This window comes from Rutilus rutilus, assembly GCF_951802725.1.
Source record: "Rutilus rutilus genome assembly, chromosome: 21".
Taxonomy (NCBI): Eukaryota; Metazoa; Chordata; class Actinopteri; order Cypriniformes; family Leuciscidae; genus Rutilus; species Rutilus rutilus.
In genome coordinates this window covers 29,777,694-29,797,964 of record NC_140226.1, presented here as the reverse complement: position 1 = coordinate 29,797,964, position 20,271 = coordinate 29,777,694, and the positions used below count along the sequence as shown (strand labels likewise).

The 20,271-nt window shown below is 36.6% G+C and overlaps 1 protein-coding gene across 1 annotated transcript in view; it reads left to right on the top strand.

The window, feature by feature from the left end:
- Positions 1–20,184, top strand: part of pgfb (placental growth factor b) — a 29,405-nt gene extending 9,221 nt beyond the window's left edge. The window contains exons 2-7 of the mRNA XM_084392631.1: positions 14,639–14,675; positions 15,843–16,039; positions 17,485–17,564; positions 17,806–17,835; positions 17,913–17,975; positions 20,030–20,184. Coding sequence (XP_084248757.1) covers positions 14,639–14,675; positions 15,843–16,039; positions 17,485–17,564; positions 17,806–17,835; positions 17,913–17,975; positions 20,030–20,051 — 429 coding nt within the window. The 3' untranslated portion in view covers positions 20,052–20,184. The remainder of the gene's footprint in view (positions 1–14,638; positions 14,676–15,842; positions 16,040–17,484; positions 17,565–17,805; positions 17,836–17,912; positions 17,976–20,029) is intronic.
- The last annotated feature ends 87 nt before the right edge of the window (positions 20,185–20,271 follow it).

The following is a 20,271-nucleotide window of genomic DNA, read 5'->3' as shown; positions in this document are numbered from 1 at the left end:
TAACCTCTTGTTGTCCCTGAATGTTTAGGAAATACGCTGAAGTATTTAGCCTTGTTGTGAGTGTGACTGATGTGCGAAACCGCAGGGTCATAATGATAAATGCATCCACAGTTATACCTCATATTCATTAATTACTTTACCGAATGTGCAGGTTCATTCGTTCATTGCTATTATTGCAGCCAATCTATTTTCTTCTTTTCCTGTCCTGTCCTTTTTTTTTTTACCTTCCTGTCTCCGGTGTCATCTGCAGTGTGCACTTCCATAGTCTTTCCTCCAAGTGTTAATACATTTTTCTTTTTTGGGGGTGTCATACGACATGCCAGCTTTCATTTCCTTCCTCACTGCATCATGTACATTGTCTTTCTCCCTTCATGTAACGTTTTGTTCTGGTGTTCTTCACGTTTGCCTTAGACCTCAGTCCCTCTGGACATGATAGTGGTGCTGGAATATTTGAGGCTTTTGTGTTAATTCAGATTCTAGCTTCCTGTTAGAGTGAATGTCCTGTGTCTGTTTTTAAAAGTGAGGATCATTCCTGCTTTGTTGGATATTTCGGTCATCTGATCTTATGTCAGAAGATGTTGTTGGCAACGTTCCCTCTCTAAGCGCACTTGTGATGTTGCCCAGATCCAATAATTCCATGTGGAGAGCAGATTCATAAATGTGCTTCAGATTCTTGAATCACGACTAAATGAATGGGCAGTGTTACAGTCTGGAATGGAAGTTATGAGCAATCTGTCTGGAATATGCAGATTAATTTGTCAGATAAAAGCAGCATCATAATTAGAGAACTCAAGAAATATTGCAGTAACCAAAGTTTAAAAATTGAAGGTCATGCATTTTTATTTAACTTATGTCTTTTAGGTGATCTCAATTCTCAACAGAGAACGGATAGACGGATAGTAATGCATAGAATAGTTTCTATTAAATAATCACATAGTTGACATAGTTCATCTAAATATTTGCAAATATTTTACAAATAAATGTATTACATTTTATATATTATATATAGATATAATGTTGCATAACATGGGCGAGGAATAAAACAAAATTCCTTTATAGGAGCCTTTATATTATACAACTTCTTCTTTTTTATCATTATTGTAATTTATTTATTACTCAATATAACCAGTGCTGTGACCATGAATTATGTTGGTAATTTAATTAAGTTTTGGTCCATAAAATGAAAAACAAACTAATTATACACTGTATACAGACACTACTAATTAATTTTGGAAAGAAATTAATACAGCAAGTTCAATTAATTTATCAATATTTTTTCAATATTTATGTTTCAAATAAGTGCTGTTCTTTTAAACCTAAAGCTTGGAAAAATGTATCTTGGTTTCCACAAAAAATATTATGAAGAACAACGACGATATCAGTGATTATAAATGTTTCTCGAGCACCAAATCAGCATATCAGAATGATTTCTGAAGGATCATGTGACACTGAAGACTGGAGTAATGATGCGATCACTGTGGAAAAAAGGTTTTGCTCACCAAGTCAAGATCAGAAGTTTAAAAATCCTGCAGAATTGTCTCAGACACAAAAAGGTGACTGAGAATGTGGCTCAGACAACACATACCATACAAACATACAGATAAAGGCTGAAGAAATAAAAGTGGATGAGACTTCTATAAATCTATAAATAAAGAAATAATAAGGGATGAGAGTTGAGAGAGTGACAGGAGCGACTTATTTGGTGGGGTTTTCCTGACTCATGAGCACTGAGGCTCGCACAGGTGCTTCCTCTCCGTCAACACTTCCAGCTAAATAATACTTGAGTCTGACCATCTGTGTCTGCTCAGGCTTCCTCTGCCTCCAGAACACGACTGGCAGCTTTTTATTCAAGTTCCATTGACGGACTTGCTGGCAGAGTGAACACCTGAGCCGACACGGTCCACTGATCCCGCTCAGCCTTCCAGCACTGCCGTCACTGCACATTATTTGATGCTCCTTCCTTAATGTTTCTATCGTGACAGCACATTCAGAACAGATTGCATTTCTTGCATCGTATTTCATCTACACTGTGTGCAAGCGTTGTTGTCCTTTACACCTGGTTCAAAAGCATGTCCACTCATCTCCTCAGGGATCACCTTTGTGTGTCAGTAGAACTAAAAGAGAGCGTGAGTCAACATGCACACAGCAACACCTTCCTGAAGCTTCCCTACCCAACTGAATCATGGCCACAAGGAATCATTGTTTATACTGTATGTTTTTATAGCCACATAGTTAAGATGCTATCGGTGAGGAAGAAAACACAATTCACAGAAATAATATTTGTGTTCGAGCCTTTATATCATACAATTTCTTCCCTTTTCTTAATTATTATGACCGCCGCTAGCATAGCTAGCGAAAGCGGTCATATAGGGATTGTCAAAGTTTTTTTTTTGTTTTTTTTTCGTCATCTACTGAATTTTTCGTCAACGATACCAGGGACACCGAAACACCGGGGAACATGAAATTTGGTGGGCATGTAGCCCCACTAGACTTTTACGGAAAAATTTCGTTTCCCCCCCCCCCCCCCGCGCTGGGCCCCCCAAACCCCAAAAATGCAGTTTTTCCTAAATAACTACCTGAACCGTGGCACCGAGGATGAAGACATTTTTATGGTATGTTGGTCTTAAGGGCCCACATCAACCTAGCCCATAATCACTCATTTGTGATTTGCGCCCCTTCCCATAAAAAATTAAAATGCAATATTATTCTGCTTTAATCGCCCCTATCTTCAGTGGAGATGTTCAGAACTGCACCATATTTCATGTGTATGATTAACTTGACATCCTCTGGGGGTATGCTAAGTTTCGTAGAATTTCATCCATGGGGGGGTATAAAATAAATTCATTTATGTGCACATTTAGTGACTGTACACTCATCGGCCTGTGGGGTGCTGTTGAGCGAAGGGTTGCTGGTTTAGGATGATACTGTCACACACACACATGCAGGAATACAAACAAACGCAAGCATGCACACACACTGACATCCACACGCACAGACACACACACACACAAACACACACACACGCGCACACACATGTACGCACGCATACATCCACGCACAGACACACACACACACACACATACACAAACACACACACATACTCACACACACAGACAGACATGCACATACTACTACTTTTTTTAGGTATCAGCCATATACCCGATTTACCAATACCCAATGTGTTATGCTTGGGCAGTATACTAATGAGGTGGGTGGGACATGTTTCATGCCATGTTAGATCACATCCTGAGAGTCTACGCTTTCAGAAAATATATAGTTTATATAGTTGAATCAGTTTTCTCTTCATGGTACAGACCAAAATGTATTATGTGTACACTTTCTTCACCTAAATCCATAAAATCCCATTAATTTCAATGGGACATTTACTTAAGTGTTCTACTAGGTACAGTGGGAATGAGTTTAATTTTGTTTGTTTTTTGTTTAAAAAGCTGTTTGTTGTTACCAATGTAGCTTGAAAAAGACTTGCTTGAACACAATAAGTGTGTTTTTGAAACTCATTTTTATAATACATTATGTAGGGAAAACCACTGTTATGAATGTGACATTTTCACATTACGGATGTTAAGTGTCTAAACTAATGACTTTTGATATAAAACTTAAATAGTAATAGCAAATAATTACAAAACTCTAAATTATCCATGATCCACAGGAATACTCCAGACAGTCTTTTAAAATATACAACTTACATACATAAACACGCAATACAGCCAAATTGCTCCACGTCATTTATTTTTGTGGAAAGCCAGTGCAGGCCTGAGCGGCGGTCATATTTTGTACCGCCATGCGGTACATCTAGTTGGATTATTTATTGCTTAATATAACAAGTTATGTGACCATGAATTATATTGGTAATTTAATTAAGTTTGGTAAAAAAAAAAAAATATATATATATATATATATATATATATATCTTCAATTTATTTGAAGAATAATACAAAACCCTTAAATCAAACAATTATTAATGTCAATTACATTAATAATAATTATAGTGACAGTATTTTATTTTGTCGTTTTAAATTTTGATTACATTTATATAATGTTGTATGTTTAAACAGCTTAAATTAATAGCTAAAAATAGCTCCACTTATTCTTATATGGAATTTATATGGAAATTTCAGCTTGCAAAAAAAAAAAAAAAAAAATACAGATTGTTGTGACACATTCAGTGACCTCATTCATATTTTTGTACATTTTGTTGTATGTAGATAAACCGGTTAACATTTTAGGGGGCGTTTACACGACATCAATTTAAACTAAAACGGAAAACTTTTTAATGCATTTTTCGTTCATTTACACGACAACAACATTTTGGGGCCATGCAAAATGCAAACTTTTGAAAACAAAGTGACATCGCCATCTACTGGCCTGGCATAAATAATACATCGTTTTTAGTCGTTTCCACAGGTCCTTGAGAACGGGGATCAGTTTGACGACGTTGTCTTCTGTACGTAAAAAAAGAACGCAAAGGAATTTATTTTAACCGTTTTTAGTACATGCATAACCCTACTCTCATATTGTATGCAGGAATGTTTTTCTATGCCCACATTACTAACAATGCAATTTTTTAGGCATCTTTTTAAAACACCATTGTGCTTTGTATCAATGCAAGTATCACACGATTTAATACATTAATTAATATAGTGCATTAATTCAGCTGTAGCAAATATTTCATCTGGGAATCTCAGGCTTGTTAGCTTGAATATTCTATAGGACGAAGAAACTTCTAAACATGGATAAACTATGAAACCCTCATGAAATATGCATGCATTCATCAACACACATATGCTTCCAGACGTCTCAGTTAGTAGCATGAGTTGTTGTGGTGACGGGACCCTGGCTCTTTCCTGTACGGGCCTGGTTATGGCCCAGGGGACGAGGCGCAATCACAATCAGGAAAAATGGATCTGTCCTTCCTTCAGTGGCACTCGGGGGACTGTCATCCACTCTGTAGGCTTTAATCTCTCATCTGGAGGCAATTTGCTACCATTTACATAGCCACAACAGGGCTTACTGTAATAAGGAGCACAATTATCCACGGTTGGCCAATTTCAAGGGAGTTTATGTGGAGATGTTTTTGAGCAAGGAAATATTGTCTGTGTTGTCCTCCAGGATTTTGCTCACTGGAATCTGAATAATAATAATCTAAACACTTTATAGAAATGTTCATTAACTAATGCATCCGGGTCCGTTTTGACCCGGAAGAGGTACGTAACATTGTTTTAAAAATCCACGGTTTAGTATGAAAATTAAACTTTGGATATGTGTTAAAACAGTCAAAATACACATAGTTTTTTCAGATTTTTTAATAAAAAATATGAGATTTAACCATTTAAACTAAATTGTTACATATTTTGCTAATTGTTACATATATATATATATATATATATATATATATATATATATATATATATATATATATATATATATATATATCGCCATCTACTGGCCTATATATATATATATATATATATTTTTTTTTTACTGATTTTAAACTTTGTTTAAAGTTTATATGTTTATATATATATATATATATATATATATATATATATATATATATATATAGGCTATATATATTTGGTCTAAAAAAATAATCTACAAACAGACATATATATATATAGATATAGATATATAAATTTTTTATATATTTACTTTGTTTGAAAAATAATGTTGTTTTCATAAATTTTGACTGTTTTGATCAGTCATGAATTTTAAGTTCAAAGGAATTTAAGACGTCATTAAGAAATACATAAAAAACATAACAGATCAGTAGTCTTAGTTCATGTACATTCAAATATGAATTTAATTTATGATTTTAATGTACACTGACTAATGATATGTTGAGCATGAAGTAATGTAATAATGTGTTTATTATTATAATATATTCTTGATTAGTGTGCTAAGTTGAAACAGTTGTGATGAAGTATTCCTTTGCGTTGTTTCTTTTCTTTCGATTATTGTTTTATTAAACATCAGTGTCTGTTGCCACCATTTTTTTAAAAGCACTAATGTACTTGATTCTGTACGTTACAGTGATTATATGTTTGTTTCAATAAAATATTTCCATAATGTTAATATAAGTAATAATATTTTAGCCAGGATCTTAGAACAGATCTAAAAGTCTAACAAAAAAACATTTAAATTAGAAGAGTGCCTTATAATTTAAGACCAAAGTTTCATCTAAATCTTATTTATTTTGCAACAGAATATTATATTATGTAACACAAATTAGTTGCAAAAGCTGCATAGCATTTGAATCACAAATATTTGGTCTGAAATGAGTCTGTTTGCTGGAGTAATACAGGACTGTGATTTGACATATTTGCACTGGGCAAGAAGCACATGCATTGTTTTTGTTGGGTAATATTTGTGAAAATAGCAGAAATTCTTCTGGAAAATGCTTTTTTTATTATTCTTTTTCCCCCCCTGCCTTTTACTGTGAAGTCTGAATAAATGTAACCTCAAGCGAAAGCCTGCATGAAACCATGATCACAGGATTTTGTTCTTATTAATAAAAATAAAAGAAGCTTGTGGTTATTACGCATCATTGAAATATTCCAGTGATCCACCCTGTCTCACTTTAGTTTTGCCAGTAAAGGCGTGCAGTCTGGCACCAGTTTTATAGATTTTTTGTTGTAATTTGTGATGTTGAAGTAAAAGTTCCCATAGACTTTGTGTCTGCTTGAAGTCTCTTTTTCAGTTTACTCAGATTCTTCCTGTCGAAGAAGGCCAGCCCTCTCCCACACTCCTGATCAATTGGAAAAGACAGGATGGAAGGATACTCTTTCTGCATGACTTCAGGTCACTGTGGATTAATATTTAAGAGACGGGTCTTTATCGTAGACGGTTCTGACCTGAGCGGAGATACAGTTGGAAGTGAAACCGATAACATGATTTATAAATCAAACTGATTGCTTATTGTCTCTGCAAAATAAGGGATAGCAGAATAGATTTTAACTTAAAAAAAACTTTTTTTTTTTTACTTCTTTAACCAGTCCTGAGTCAAATTATTCAAGAAAATTAGACTCATTTCTGGAAACTCACAAGACCGTTCACAGTGTTAGTAACCGAGGACATCAGAACATCTAGTATTTCAATAAAAATCCTCCATCACTGGAGCCAGCACATTTTCCCAAACAGCCTCTCTCACATTTTCCTATTTGCATTTGTAATGCCCTCAGTTTCTATCATAATCCACATTTTTAAGAGGAGCCAAAAGTCTGCAGAAATGTTTGGTTACCATTTTGTTTGCTTTCCTATTTTTCTCGAAACTTCCTGCCTCGCATCCTCCGGACCGCAAGATCGGAGTTATTAAACCTGATGTTAGGAGACCCTGAAGTTCACATCACTCTGTTCATATGCACAAAGTCATAGATAGATAGATAGATAGATAGATAGATAGATAGATAGATAGATAGATAGATAGATAGATAGATAGATAGATAGACAGACAGACAGACAGACAGATGATAGATAGATAGATAGATAGACAGATGATAGATAGATAGATAGATAGATAGATAGACAGATGATAGATAGATAGATAGATAGATAGATAGATAGATAGACAGATGATAGATAGATAGATAGATAGATAGATAGATAGATAGATAGATAGATAGATAGATAGATAGATAGATAGATGATAGATAGATAGATAGACAGATGATAGATAGATAGACAGATGATAGATAGATATACAGACAGACAGACAGATGATATATAGATAGATAGACAGACAGATTATATATAAATAGTTAGACGATAGATAGATAGATAGATAGATAGATGATTGATAGATAGATAGATAGATAGATGATTGATAGATAGATAGATTTATAGACAGATGATAGATAGATAGATAGATAGATAGATAGATAGATGATAGATAGATAGATAGACAGATGATAGATAGATAGATAGATAGATGATAAATATATAGATAGACAGATGATAGATAGATAGATAGATAGATAGATAGATAGATAGATAGATAGATAGATAGATAGATAGATAGATAGATGATAGATAGATTTATAGACAGATGATAGATAGATAGATAGATAGATAGATAGACAGATGATAGATAGATAGATAGATAGATAGATAGATAGATAGATGATAGATAGATAGATAGACAGATGATAGATAGATAGACAGACAGACAGACAGACAGATGATATATAGATAGATAGACAGACAGATTATATATAAATAGTTAGACGATAGATAGATAGATAGATAGATAGATAGATAGATAGATAGATAGATAGATAGATAGATGATTGATAGATAGATAGATTTATAGACAGATGATAGATAGATAGATAGATAGATAGATAGATAGATAGATAGATAGATAGATAGACAGATGATAGATAGATAGACAGATGATAAAAGATAGGTAAATAGACAGTCAGACAGATGATAGATAGATAGATAGATAGATAGATAGATAGATAGATAGATAGATAGATAGATAGATAGATAGATAGATAGATGATAAAAGATAGGTAAATAGACAGTCAGACAGATAGATAGATAGATAGATAGATAGATAGATAGATTATATATATATATATATATATATATAGACAGATTTATTGATTGGTTGATTGATTGATTGATTGATTGATTGATTGATTGATTGATTTAAAGTTGGTTTTATGTACTTTATTAACTTATATGATGTAAATCTAGCATGCACTCATCTTATTTTGTTGTTTTTACTTTCTTATTCCAGGAGAGTTAGTACACAGAACCATAATTCAGAGTGAGTCTCTATCCTCCCACACCAGTGTTTTCCAGGGCAGTCTGTCCTGTCAGGAACTTTAATAATGGCCTAAGGCGCTGACATGGCGTCATCGAAATAATCTGAACAAACCAAGAATCCATTCAAATATTACACACACGTCAACACTTACCACACATAACACAATAATGGTGACAAGTTACAATCGAGCACAGAAAAATTACCACTTAATAATAAAAATACTGAAAGTGACAAATATAATGCAATAGAACAGTAAATAGTAATCTACACTGTTCATTAGGCCATGTGTCCACCAAAGCGTTTTTTCACGCAGCTGGCGTGTTTTTTTTCAATTGTTTTTAATGGGAGTGCCGCGTTTTTAAAACGCCATGAGCGTAACGAGGCGCTGAGCGTCTTTTTCACGCTGAAGCGCTGAGCGCTCGCCGTTTTTTACAGGTCGCGGAGAGTTGAAGAATGTTCAACTTTGGGTAAAACACAGTGTCAGTCTCATCACTGTCACTTTTTACCCAGCTGTCCAATCACAGTGGAGGAGGGGCGGGACTAATACCACAACGACCAACTGTCACAACATTCTTTCTGTACAACGACATCAACCAGCAGAGCTAACCAAACAGAATGGATGAAAATGGTTCCAAAATTACACACTAAGGGCCCTATTTTAACAATCCGAAACGCAAGTATCAAGCGCGAAACGCAAGTAACTTTGTGGGCGGATCTCGGGCGCTGTTGCTATTATACCGGCGGGATAAATGACTCTTGCGCCCGACGCAAATCTAAAATGGGTTGGTCTGAAGTAGCTTCATTACTCATAGGTGTGGTTTGGCCGTAACGTGAAATAAACCAATCAGAGTGACATCTCACATTCCCTTTAAGAGCAGGTGCGCTTGTTCCATGGCGGATTGCTATTATAACGGCGGATTTGCCAGGCAGGCGCCAGGAGCGGTTCACAGCCGAGGAGACCGACGTTCTCGTCAGGGCCGTAAAACACAGAGAGGTGACATTGTATGGGGAACGGAGAAACCCACCGAAATTAGCTTCGGTGAAACAGGCGTATAAAAATTTGGGTAAATGTGTAAGCTAGATTTAAAGGAGAACTCCGGTCAATTTTAACATTGAGCTCATTTTTTTGTACATTTGGAGTGCTGTCAATACAGAGAACAACGACAAAAATCGGTGTTGCCTACACTGAGTTATTCTATTTTTTAAATTTGCACCCTGTTGACTTCAATGGGGCAATGTTTAAACCTGCTTTTAGCCTCTTAACATCCTTGATGTGTCATTACAAGTGCACAGACAATGTGAGTGATTCCTTCAGAGTGAACACGGTGAATCTGACTGCAGTAGATGTGAAAGATTTAACTGTCGGCAGTCTGTATTGTATGTGTGCCTCGAACACCCCGTAAGCTGGTTGTTTCTATTTGATGCTCATTCTTGTCCTATTTTTGTCTATCAAGTAATGCTGTGGACGGTAGAACGTGTGACAGACAGTTACACGAGTTCGATTGGGGAATAAACACAACGCGTTACAAATCGTCGGACATCGAACAAGCACAGCTAGCCTCCGAAGATGTCTAAGTTACTAATCCATCAACAAGAACGCCAGGTGCTTTTTAGCTCACACCAACGAGTGAAAGCTTGTCCGAGTGATATACAATATAAGCAATATACTTACAAGTCCAACAGCATGTGAGGACGTGTTGGGGGAAGTGAGGTAGCCTATGCCGTAAAGCAGTCGAATTTTGTAGTTCTTTTGTGTGCGCGGGGGTTACTACCCGAACCCCGAAGTTTAAAAGTACGATTAAAAACGATACAAACCCCGTCAGGCTATGGCAGACATGTCATTCAACCTATTGTAAGTCGATGTACCATCACAAGAGTCTTGGAAATATATTATGAAGGTTGAAAAGTTACCTAGTGCTGCTTTAATAAAAATTAAGTTAATTCAGCCAGCGCTCATACCTGTATTTACTTCCTGTTTTCGGTCAAAGTCCATAGTAGTCGATTGTCGAGTTCACGCGCGTGATCATAGGTAACTAAGCAACAGTGGAGAACTCGACAATCGATTACTGTGGCCTTCGACCGAAAACAGGAAGTAAATACAGGTATGAGCGCTGGCTGAATTAACTTAATTTTTAATAATATCTTTCACATCTACTGCAGTCAGATTCACCATGTTCACTCTGAAGGAATCACTCACATTGTCTGTGCACTTGTAATGACACATCAAGGATGTTAAGAGGCTAAAAGCAGGTTTAAACATTGCCCCATTGAAGTCAACAGGGCGCAAATTTAAAAAAGAGGATAACACGGTGTAGGCAACACCGATTTTTGTCGTTGTTCTCTGTACTGACAGCACTCCAAATGTACAAAAAAATGAGCTCAATGTTAAAATTGACTGGAGTTCTCCTTTAAGCCTATTTTTTCACATCTTCATGGACACAACAATGATTTCCCTCGTGTGTTAATATTTTTCCTTGTAATAATGTATGGTTTTCTAAAAATGAGAACTGCTGTGTCTGTGTGTAGATGGCCAAGCATGCGCCCTTAAAATAGCATATGAATAACATGCGCACCGTGCCACTGACTTTAGACTAGGTTTTTCCTGGTCAGTGGCAGAATTGTTTTCTAAACCTGCAAAATAGCACCAGGGAACGTTTGCACCGGAACACGCCTCCTCTTTGCGCTGAACCGCCCCCGGGAGCGCAAGTTCATTCCCTAATTTACCGACGTGTGTCTGTGTAGGGAAAAGTCCGCTGTGCGCGGGTGCAAAATAGGAATGATACATGCGTCGGTGTACAAAGTCAATTGCGCTGGGTGCAAGATAGGGCCCTATACCTTTAAGCATTGATCTTGTGTACGTTCCCGGTGGTGACACAGGGGATGTTCTCTATAACATTCCCATTCAGTATTTATGACCAGCACAGAACCTTCATGAGTACTTTACTTTCATGCAGCCCATCTGGTTACACACACACGGACAAAGAGGTGCTACGTGAGGTCCCTCGCATAGCTGAGTCAACGTGCCAAGTTTTTGTGAACCTTGCTCTTCTGTTCAAGACCATAGGAGCATGGAGATGCCAAGAGCCTGCCTTCTCGTGTCTGAAAGACCTGCCTGTGAATAGACCTGCCTTTATCCCTCACTGTCACTGAACTCGCTCTGCCTAACGAGACAGCGTTTAAGGCAACATAAGCATATTCCAGAGTAGGCAGCAACTTTATGAGCTTAATTAAGACATAAGGCTTTATCCAGGAGATCCCAGAATGCACTATGACAAACTCAGTGTAAAACAGTATATCATTATTATATAAGATGGCACACTAAGTCAAGAGCAGTGTTAATGATAAATACATTGATATTTCATTCAGTACTTAAAAATAGTTCCAACTGGAATGCTTCAACACATATTTTCTTGTGATACTTTTTTGCTTACTGGAGAATCATGTTGTTAGCTAATGCCAAAGTCTGTACTAACTGTGAAATCTCTATTGTACGCACAAATTAAAGGGATAGTTCACTTAAAAAGGAAAATGTCCTCATTTACTCACCTTCAAGTTGTTTCAAACCTGTATGAATTTCTTTCTTCTGTTGAACACACACAAAAGAATATATTTTGAAGAATGTCTGTAATCGAACAGTTGTTGGACCCCATTGACTTGACATTACTATGGAAGTCAATGGGGTCCATCAACTGTTCGATTACAGACATTCTTCAACATATATTCTTATGTGTTAAACAGAAGATAGAAATTCAGACAGGTTTGAAACAACTTGAGGGTGAATAAATGATGACAGAATTTTCATTTTGAAGTGAACTAATCCTTTATGGGTAAATGTGATTTCACCAAGTAGGCTATACGACGTGTTCAACATCTTTGTTCGATATCGAACACAACTTTTGACTAGAAATTATTCTGAAGATATGAAACTAAACATGACAAGACTGTGACAGGAACATTTCTTTTGTTCTCTGAACATTCTCAAAAAATAGTCACATTTATAAAATGGCAGACGAAAAAAACTTTCCATGAACTATGTATAATGTTTTAGTGCTAACGTTGCTTGGATTCATAGCATTTTCGCATTGCACTGCGCTGCTTTTCCATTGTTTTATATGTAATCATAGACGGCGTTTAAAGCGTGTCTCGTGTCTTTTGCAGCATCTCGCACGATACATTATTCCGGTAACGCTCAGATTCCTATCACATGAGCATCTCGAGAGCATCTCCACTGCTCTGCATCTCGCATTTTTAATAACAAAAATTGCGTTCTGTATTAATGGTCCTTTAAGCTGTTAAAGCTACATTTTTAATAGGGAACAGGATGTTGAGAGTTCTGCACTCCCAGCTGTGTTTTATAGCATAGGGTTAATGGAAGTACTTACTCTTTACTGTAAATGTCTCAGTAAATTCCCTCGTTTTAGAATAAAAAATGGCAAACACAGTAATCACATTGACCCCGCAGGATTTCCCTTTCACTTTCACAACTAGTCTTGCCGTGGTTGCTGAAAGCTTTGACCTACTAGGCCTTTAAACTCTGTGAATAACTCTGTGAAGTGTCCAGATCCTTTTTATTGCCTCATCATAACTCTCATAGGCTAAAATTAACTGGCAGCAAAGTTGTGCAAAAAAATCAATAACCATGTTGCAATAAGCTATTACAATTTAAATTTTAGCATCAGAATTAACTTCCCTGGATTGAACTTGAGATAACTCAAATTTCAGAATTGTCTGTTGTTAAATTGACAACTTCCCTTTTCAAGTTGACTATACTTGAAGCGTAAACACCCTTTTTTTTGTTTTTACAATGCAATAGTGTATAGAGTATACAGTAATGCAATATAACATAATATATTGTAGAGAAAAGGTTTGGAGACTTTAATTCTCTAACACTGTTTTATAGTTTCCCCATATCTCCCATCCCAAAGTATCGCATGCCGTTTCCCTCAAGGCACTGACTTAAAACCACACCGATTCCTACATTTTTCTGGCTGATAGAAAAAAAGCCATGCTGTTTATCATAGGCTCAATTGAAAATAACCGCAGAGGGAGATGGACCAATGGGAAAATAAATAGCTAAATCTTATACTTCAGGAAGCAGATTTGGAACTTGAACGGACACACACTAACAGGAACATGATACGGCTCGGCTTCTTGTCCTGGCACACATTAAAAACACAGAAGAGGAAACGTGCATTATTGTTTATTGCCACCAGAGAGGGCTGTTGTTTAAAGGCCCCTGTCGTTTTAAGTCAGGGAAAAATCCAGCATTTTTGGTCACCAGCATAATGTTTCATGCAGGGACCAGCGTGGGAAGTGGGAGTGCAGGTGGACCAGATACACCAGCTCAGTTTTGCCTGAGAAAAGCATGACTAGAACAGCACTATACCAACCAACAAAACCAGCCTGAACCAACAGGGAATTAATGCTGGTTTATAAAAGCAATGGTGGTGCCAAGAAACCGTGGTTTACAGTAAATGGGCATTTGGAACAGCTAATGGGCATTGTTTGGCGGAGCTGTTATATGTTCACTGTAAACCACGGCTTCACAGGGATTAGTGCTTTTCTAAACCTTTTTGCACACATACCAGAGCCTGGTCTCAAAATGACTAATGATGGTGGGGTGGGGAGGGGAATGGAAAAGTACAGTATATTAAATTGTATCTTAACTTTACCTGAATATTAAACCATTTTTGGGCAGTCTGATGAAAAATTGCATGTTCTCAAAAAAAAAAAAATTATATTAATGAAGTGTGTTCACACTTTTTTTTTTTTTTATCATGGCCTTTATCGAGTATCAATTATATAATCTCTTATAGTCTAATAGTCTTTTTGTACTCTTTTTTGCAGAGTTCTTCCTTAGGAAATGTAAACAGCACTGCTAAAGGTAAGAGAATCAGCTCATGACTTAAAAACATATCAAATACATATACATCAGATTTATCTTGCCACACTTGCTACATTTTTACATTATTTGTTTAGATGATACGCTCTTAGAAGAAAACGTTCTATATAGAACTTTAAAGGGTTCCGTCAGGTGCTTCATATATAGAACTTTTTATGGGTTCCCATCATGTGATTATTTTATTATTTTTTAAATAATTAAATGTTTTAATTAATTTTTAATTTTAATTACATTTCATGAATTAAACAGCTCATAAACCTACTTTATCACTTAAAAAAATCCATTAAACATGGAAGTATTATGCAATCATTTAAAACATTTCTTCTCATATAAAATGTGTTTTAGGAATAAAGGTTCTTTACAACTGAGTCAAGAATATAGAAGTCTATTGAACCTATAGAGTGTATAGTTGAATCTTATAGTCCATCTTTTTTACTCTGTTTAACCTTTTTGTCTTGTTTATGAGGATCAGACACAGATGAAATTTTTTTATTTTTCAGGAACTGTAAAGGGTACATTGTGCTTAAGTCCTTTTATTTGCCATGTGTTATATATTTAGTAGAGCCTTTTTGGCAGTTTTTTAAACAAAATTACTGTCAAATAAATATTTATAGCCTCTATTTCATATGTAAGAGAGAGGCTTTCTCAGTAGTAAGAGTAATATGGCAATAAAAAGTCAAAATTTGTAATATGGAGCCATTTCTCTGCAAGACCACATAGGACATTCTCTTTTGAGAAATCCTAATAAATGAAAAACAGGATATGCACACACACACACACACACACACACATACACTGCTGAGATTTTTCTTGTTGCCTTTCCTAGATATTTTGTAAATCAAACATTTCTATTTCGTTGTACATTTCTGCATATATAAATGTGGGTTATGTACTATATATATATATTTGCCTTGCGAAATAAGAACAAAAGTATCTTGAGATGAAACTATAATTGGTTCTACCAGAGTGAGAAGTTCAGAATTTTAGTAACTATATGATGCACATTATTATTGGTTAATTATGGATTATGTGAAAAGTTTTCATCTTATCTATAGTTTGCTCAATGTCTGCTTCTAAATGCTCAGTGATGGCTTCTTGTGTGTTCTAGCACTCTCTTAAATGTGTCTCATATTTGTGTGTCTGTCGCAGTGATGCTCTTTCAGGAGGTTTGGGGGAGAAGCTTCTGCCGCACTATAGAGAAGCTGGTGGAAGTGGTTCAGGAGTACCCTGGGGAGGTGGAGCACATTTTCAGCCCTGCCTGCGTGCCATTGGTCCGCTGCGCTGGTTGCTGTGGAGATGAGAACCTGGAGTGTCACCCTACGCTCACTTCTAACATCACTATGCAGGTAAGAACAACAATACTTACTGTTTCACAAGAAGCACAACAGATCTTATTGTAATTGCGACATTATATCTCACAATTGTTTTTTATTTTGACATTTCTCTAAAAAATTACCTTTTTTGTGTGTGTTTTTAACTTTGGCGAGGAAACTGGCCTCCGAAATGTACATTTGATTCCTCTAAATATTATATTATATTAAACACTCACCGGCCACTTTATTAGGTACACCATGCTAGTACCGGGTTGGACCCCTTTTGCCTTCAGAACCGCCTTAATTCTTCATGGCACAGATTCAACAAGGCGCTGGAAACATTCCTCAGAGATTTTGGTCCATATTGACATGAGAGCATCACACACTTACTGCAGATTTGTCAGCTGCACATTCATGATGTGAATCTCCCGTTCCTCCACATCCTAAAGATGCTCTAGAGGATTGAGATCTGGTGACTGTGGGAGTCATTTGAGTTTAGTGAACTCATTGACGTGTTCAAGAAACAAGTTTGAGATGATTTGAGCTTTATACATGGTGCATTTTCCTGCTGGAAGTATCCATCAGAAGATGATACACTGTGGTCATAAAGGGATGGACATGGTCAGAAACAATACTCTTAGGTAGGCTGTGGTGTTTAAACGATGCTCAATCGATGCTAAGGGGCACAAAGTGTGGCAAGTAAATACCCCTTACACCATTACAGCAGCACCAGCCTAAACCGTTGATACAAGGCAGGATTGATTCATGCCGAATTCTGACCTTATCATCTGAATGTCACAGCAGAAATGCTCTTCTGCAGACCTCAGTTGTAGAGAGTGCTTATTTGAGTTACTGTTGCCTTTCTATCAGCTGATCCAGTCTCGAACCATTCTCTTCTGACCTCTGGCATCAACAACGTTCACTGGATATTTCCTCTTCTTCTGATCATTCTCTGTAAACCCTAGAGATGGTTGTGTGTGAAAATCCCAGTAGATCAGCAGTTTCTGAAATACTCAGACCAGCCCGTCTGGCACCAACAACCATGCCACGTTCAAATTCTCTTAAATCATCTTTCTTCCCCATTCTGATGCTCAGTTTGAACTTCAGCAGATCATCTTGACCATGTCTACATGCCTAAATGCATTGAGTTGCTGCCATGTGATTGGCTGATTAGATATATGTGTTAACGAGCAGTTGAACAGGTGTACCTAATAAAGTGGCCGGTGAGTGTATTATATTATATTATATTATATTATATTATGTTATGTTATGTTATGTTATGTTATGTTATGTTATGTTATGTTATGTTATATTATATTATATTGACCTAAATATATTAAAATGGCCTTGATTGTTGGAGGTAACTTTGGCATTGTTTGCTTTTTCACTAAAGTAATATCTGTATCTATATCTGTAGGATTGTTTTGTCTGTGTCAGGCACACAGTTGCGATGGATATTAATATTTTGACTTTTTCAGTTATTAAAGATTAAGCCAGCAGAGCAGGGCCAGGAATATGTGGAGATGACCTTTGTGGAGCACAAAGCCTGTGAATGTAGGTAAGGAAAAGATCAGTTCAGTTTATGTAACCGTATGTTTGGCATACAGCTATTTTATGATACAGCTGCTTATTGTTATTATAGATTATTGAACATAATTGAATATTGAACATAAATGTTGAAATTGTGAAAGTGTTTTTCTGGATGAACTGAATTGATCAAGTACGAAATATGTGTTAGTAACAGTCCCTCTGCTTTTCTTTTTGTCTCTGCATGATTTCTCTTACATTGTGATGCCAAGACTAAGAAAACCTACAACAAAACAAGACAGGTAACAAGTCGTAATACACATATACGCAATTGCACTTTGGTATACTGACACATTAGTGATTATTCATGTTTTTGTAGAAGGAAACCCAGAAATAGAGGGAGAAAAAGGAAGGAGAAACAGAGAGTGAAAGACTGTGACAGGTAAGTTAAATATTGATAGTTTTACATTAGCTTGTCACCAAGCCAACAATGCAATATTATAATAAACATAGATAAGCATAAAGTGCATAGTACACTTAACATACATTTTTAACTATACTTTCCTGTATTAATGAAATCTAAATGTATATATTTTGTATCAACATCAACGATCTGTTATTGGATAAAAAAAAATTCCAGTGAAAATGTGCTATTTCTACTCGACTTGCTGCTTGAAAGGGACTTTCATTGATGAAAACCAGTATTTCTTACCCTTTTACCCTAACCCAATTGTCTGCAATAATATTCAAAGGCCCCATATATTCTCCAGTTCTTTGTAATTTACTTAATAAGGATTAAGTTTAAAAAAATTTTTTTTTCTTTGTTCACTGTGTCTTTAAAATAACCTTGTGTGTATTGGATAGTTTAAGCGCAATAAGACGCGAAAGAGAAATTTGTTTAATATATAGTTTATATAGTTTAACTTTGCACGTGCTTCGGATGTGTGCGCTCAGAAAACCATATATCACAAGTTTATACTGATACGGCTTTAAAGCATGCAAATAAAAAACGTATATGACGATGAAGAACTGCAATGTCACATGACGGTGGACGTGATAAAGATGATAATCAAAACCGAACAGATGTTTTCATTTTTGGCAGAGGATCTGAGGCATGAGCTGTAAAGGCTCCGCCCTCTCCTGGATGGGGGTCGGGGAGCAGCAGCTCATTTGCATTTAAAGATACAGTACATGCACGAAATCAGCATGTTTTTCTCAAGCGGCAACCTCCCTGTCTCTCTCTTGAAACCAACACGGAAGTGAGTTAAACTGCAATTTGTTGACTGGCCGCTTGAGGCTGGTGTCAAAAGTGAGTCAAATCTTTACAGCAGAAAAAAACTTGTTTACAGCCTGGTGTCTGTATGTGGCTTTGGTCTATACAGCTAATTTTGCCCTTCAAGACAACTGTGAGGGGGGGTGAATTTTTTTATAAATCATCCGTTTAAATTACATTAAGCCTTAAAATTTCTGCATAATTAAGGGTGTTCACTTTTGAGTGACAGGTGGATTCCCGCTGCTGTGGTCATTAGTCATCATTAGCCGTTTGTCTGCTGTCTGTTAGCCGTCACGTTACCTCAGCTCATTGCCTGACTGTAAAAATAAATCAATCCGGGAGTGACGCGCTGCCAAGATGGCGACGGTCGGCCACGCCCACTTTAGGCTTCAAAAACGGTCTTCAGAAACGTACGGGTGACGTCACGGACACTACATCCATATTTTTTTACAGTCTGTGGTTTTTCCTTCCACTCAAAAATGGTATAAAAAATGATGTGTGGTATTTTGAGCTGAAACTTAAAGCTACACTGTGTAATTTTTTAAGTTGATTCTTAGCAAAAAACACTTTGTTCTTTCAAAATGATATGCGCTAATCAAGTATTCTCGTAAGCGTAGAATCTGCCATTTAGAATACATACGAGCGAGTCGCTCGAATGGCGGCAGCCATGTTGCGCCTCCATCTTGAAAATACATTAGCCAAAGAGTTACATACCTGGAAATTCAAGCTTCGCCTTTCGCGTTTTTACACTCAGTGGCGCCGTGACGAATGCGAGGGGGAGATTAGAATTTGAAATAATACGGCCACCGTAGGAGTTAAAACGCCCTCGGAATGGGAGGGGCTAGAAAGTAATATTCAGTTGGTAGTCATAAACAATTTCACCACTAGAGGGGAGAAAATCCTACACAGTGTAGCTTTAACAGACACATTCTGGGGTCCCCTTTAAAAAATAATGATGCGCATGGATAAACCATTTATAATACTGCAATATTCCATTTTTTATTTCATTGTGATTTTAAAGCCAGTTATTTCAGACATTACCACATGAAGAACATCATCTCACTAGGTTCTAAAAAAAAAGCTGAAATGATGTCTCCACATTTCAGTGACATTTTGATAAGAGCAGTTTTTTTTTAATGTATTTAAAGATCACAAGGACAAAGAGTGGATTGTTTTCTGAGCGTAAGCAGCGCACTTACGCTGATATGTGCTCTCTCTCACAGGTGTCAGCCTCCCCGTAGGTAAACGCTGTCTTGCCGAGATGCCAGCCAATCACACGCACCCTCCCCCTTCTGTGCGACCCTCACCATCATCATCATTCACTCATGGATACTGCCACTGCTCCGCATCCCACGATCCCAGATGCGTTGTTGTTATGGTGACGGGGCTTCTGTCTGCAGTGATCTATACGGGAAACTCCTGTTGTGCTAGTCTCCACAGAAGAAAAACAAACCTAAAATCTGAG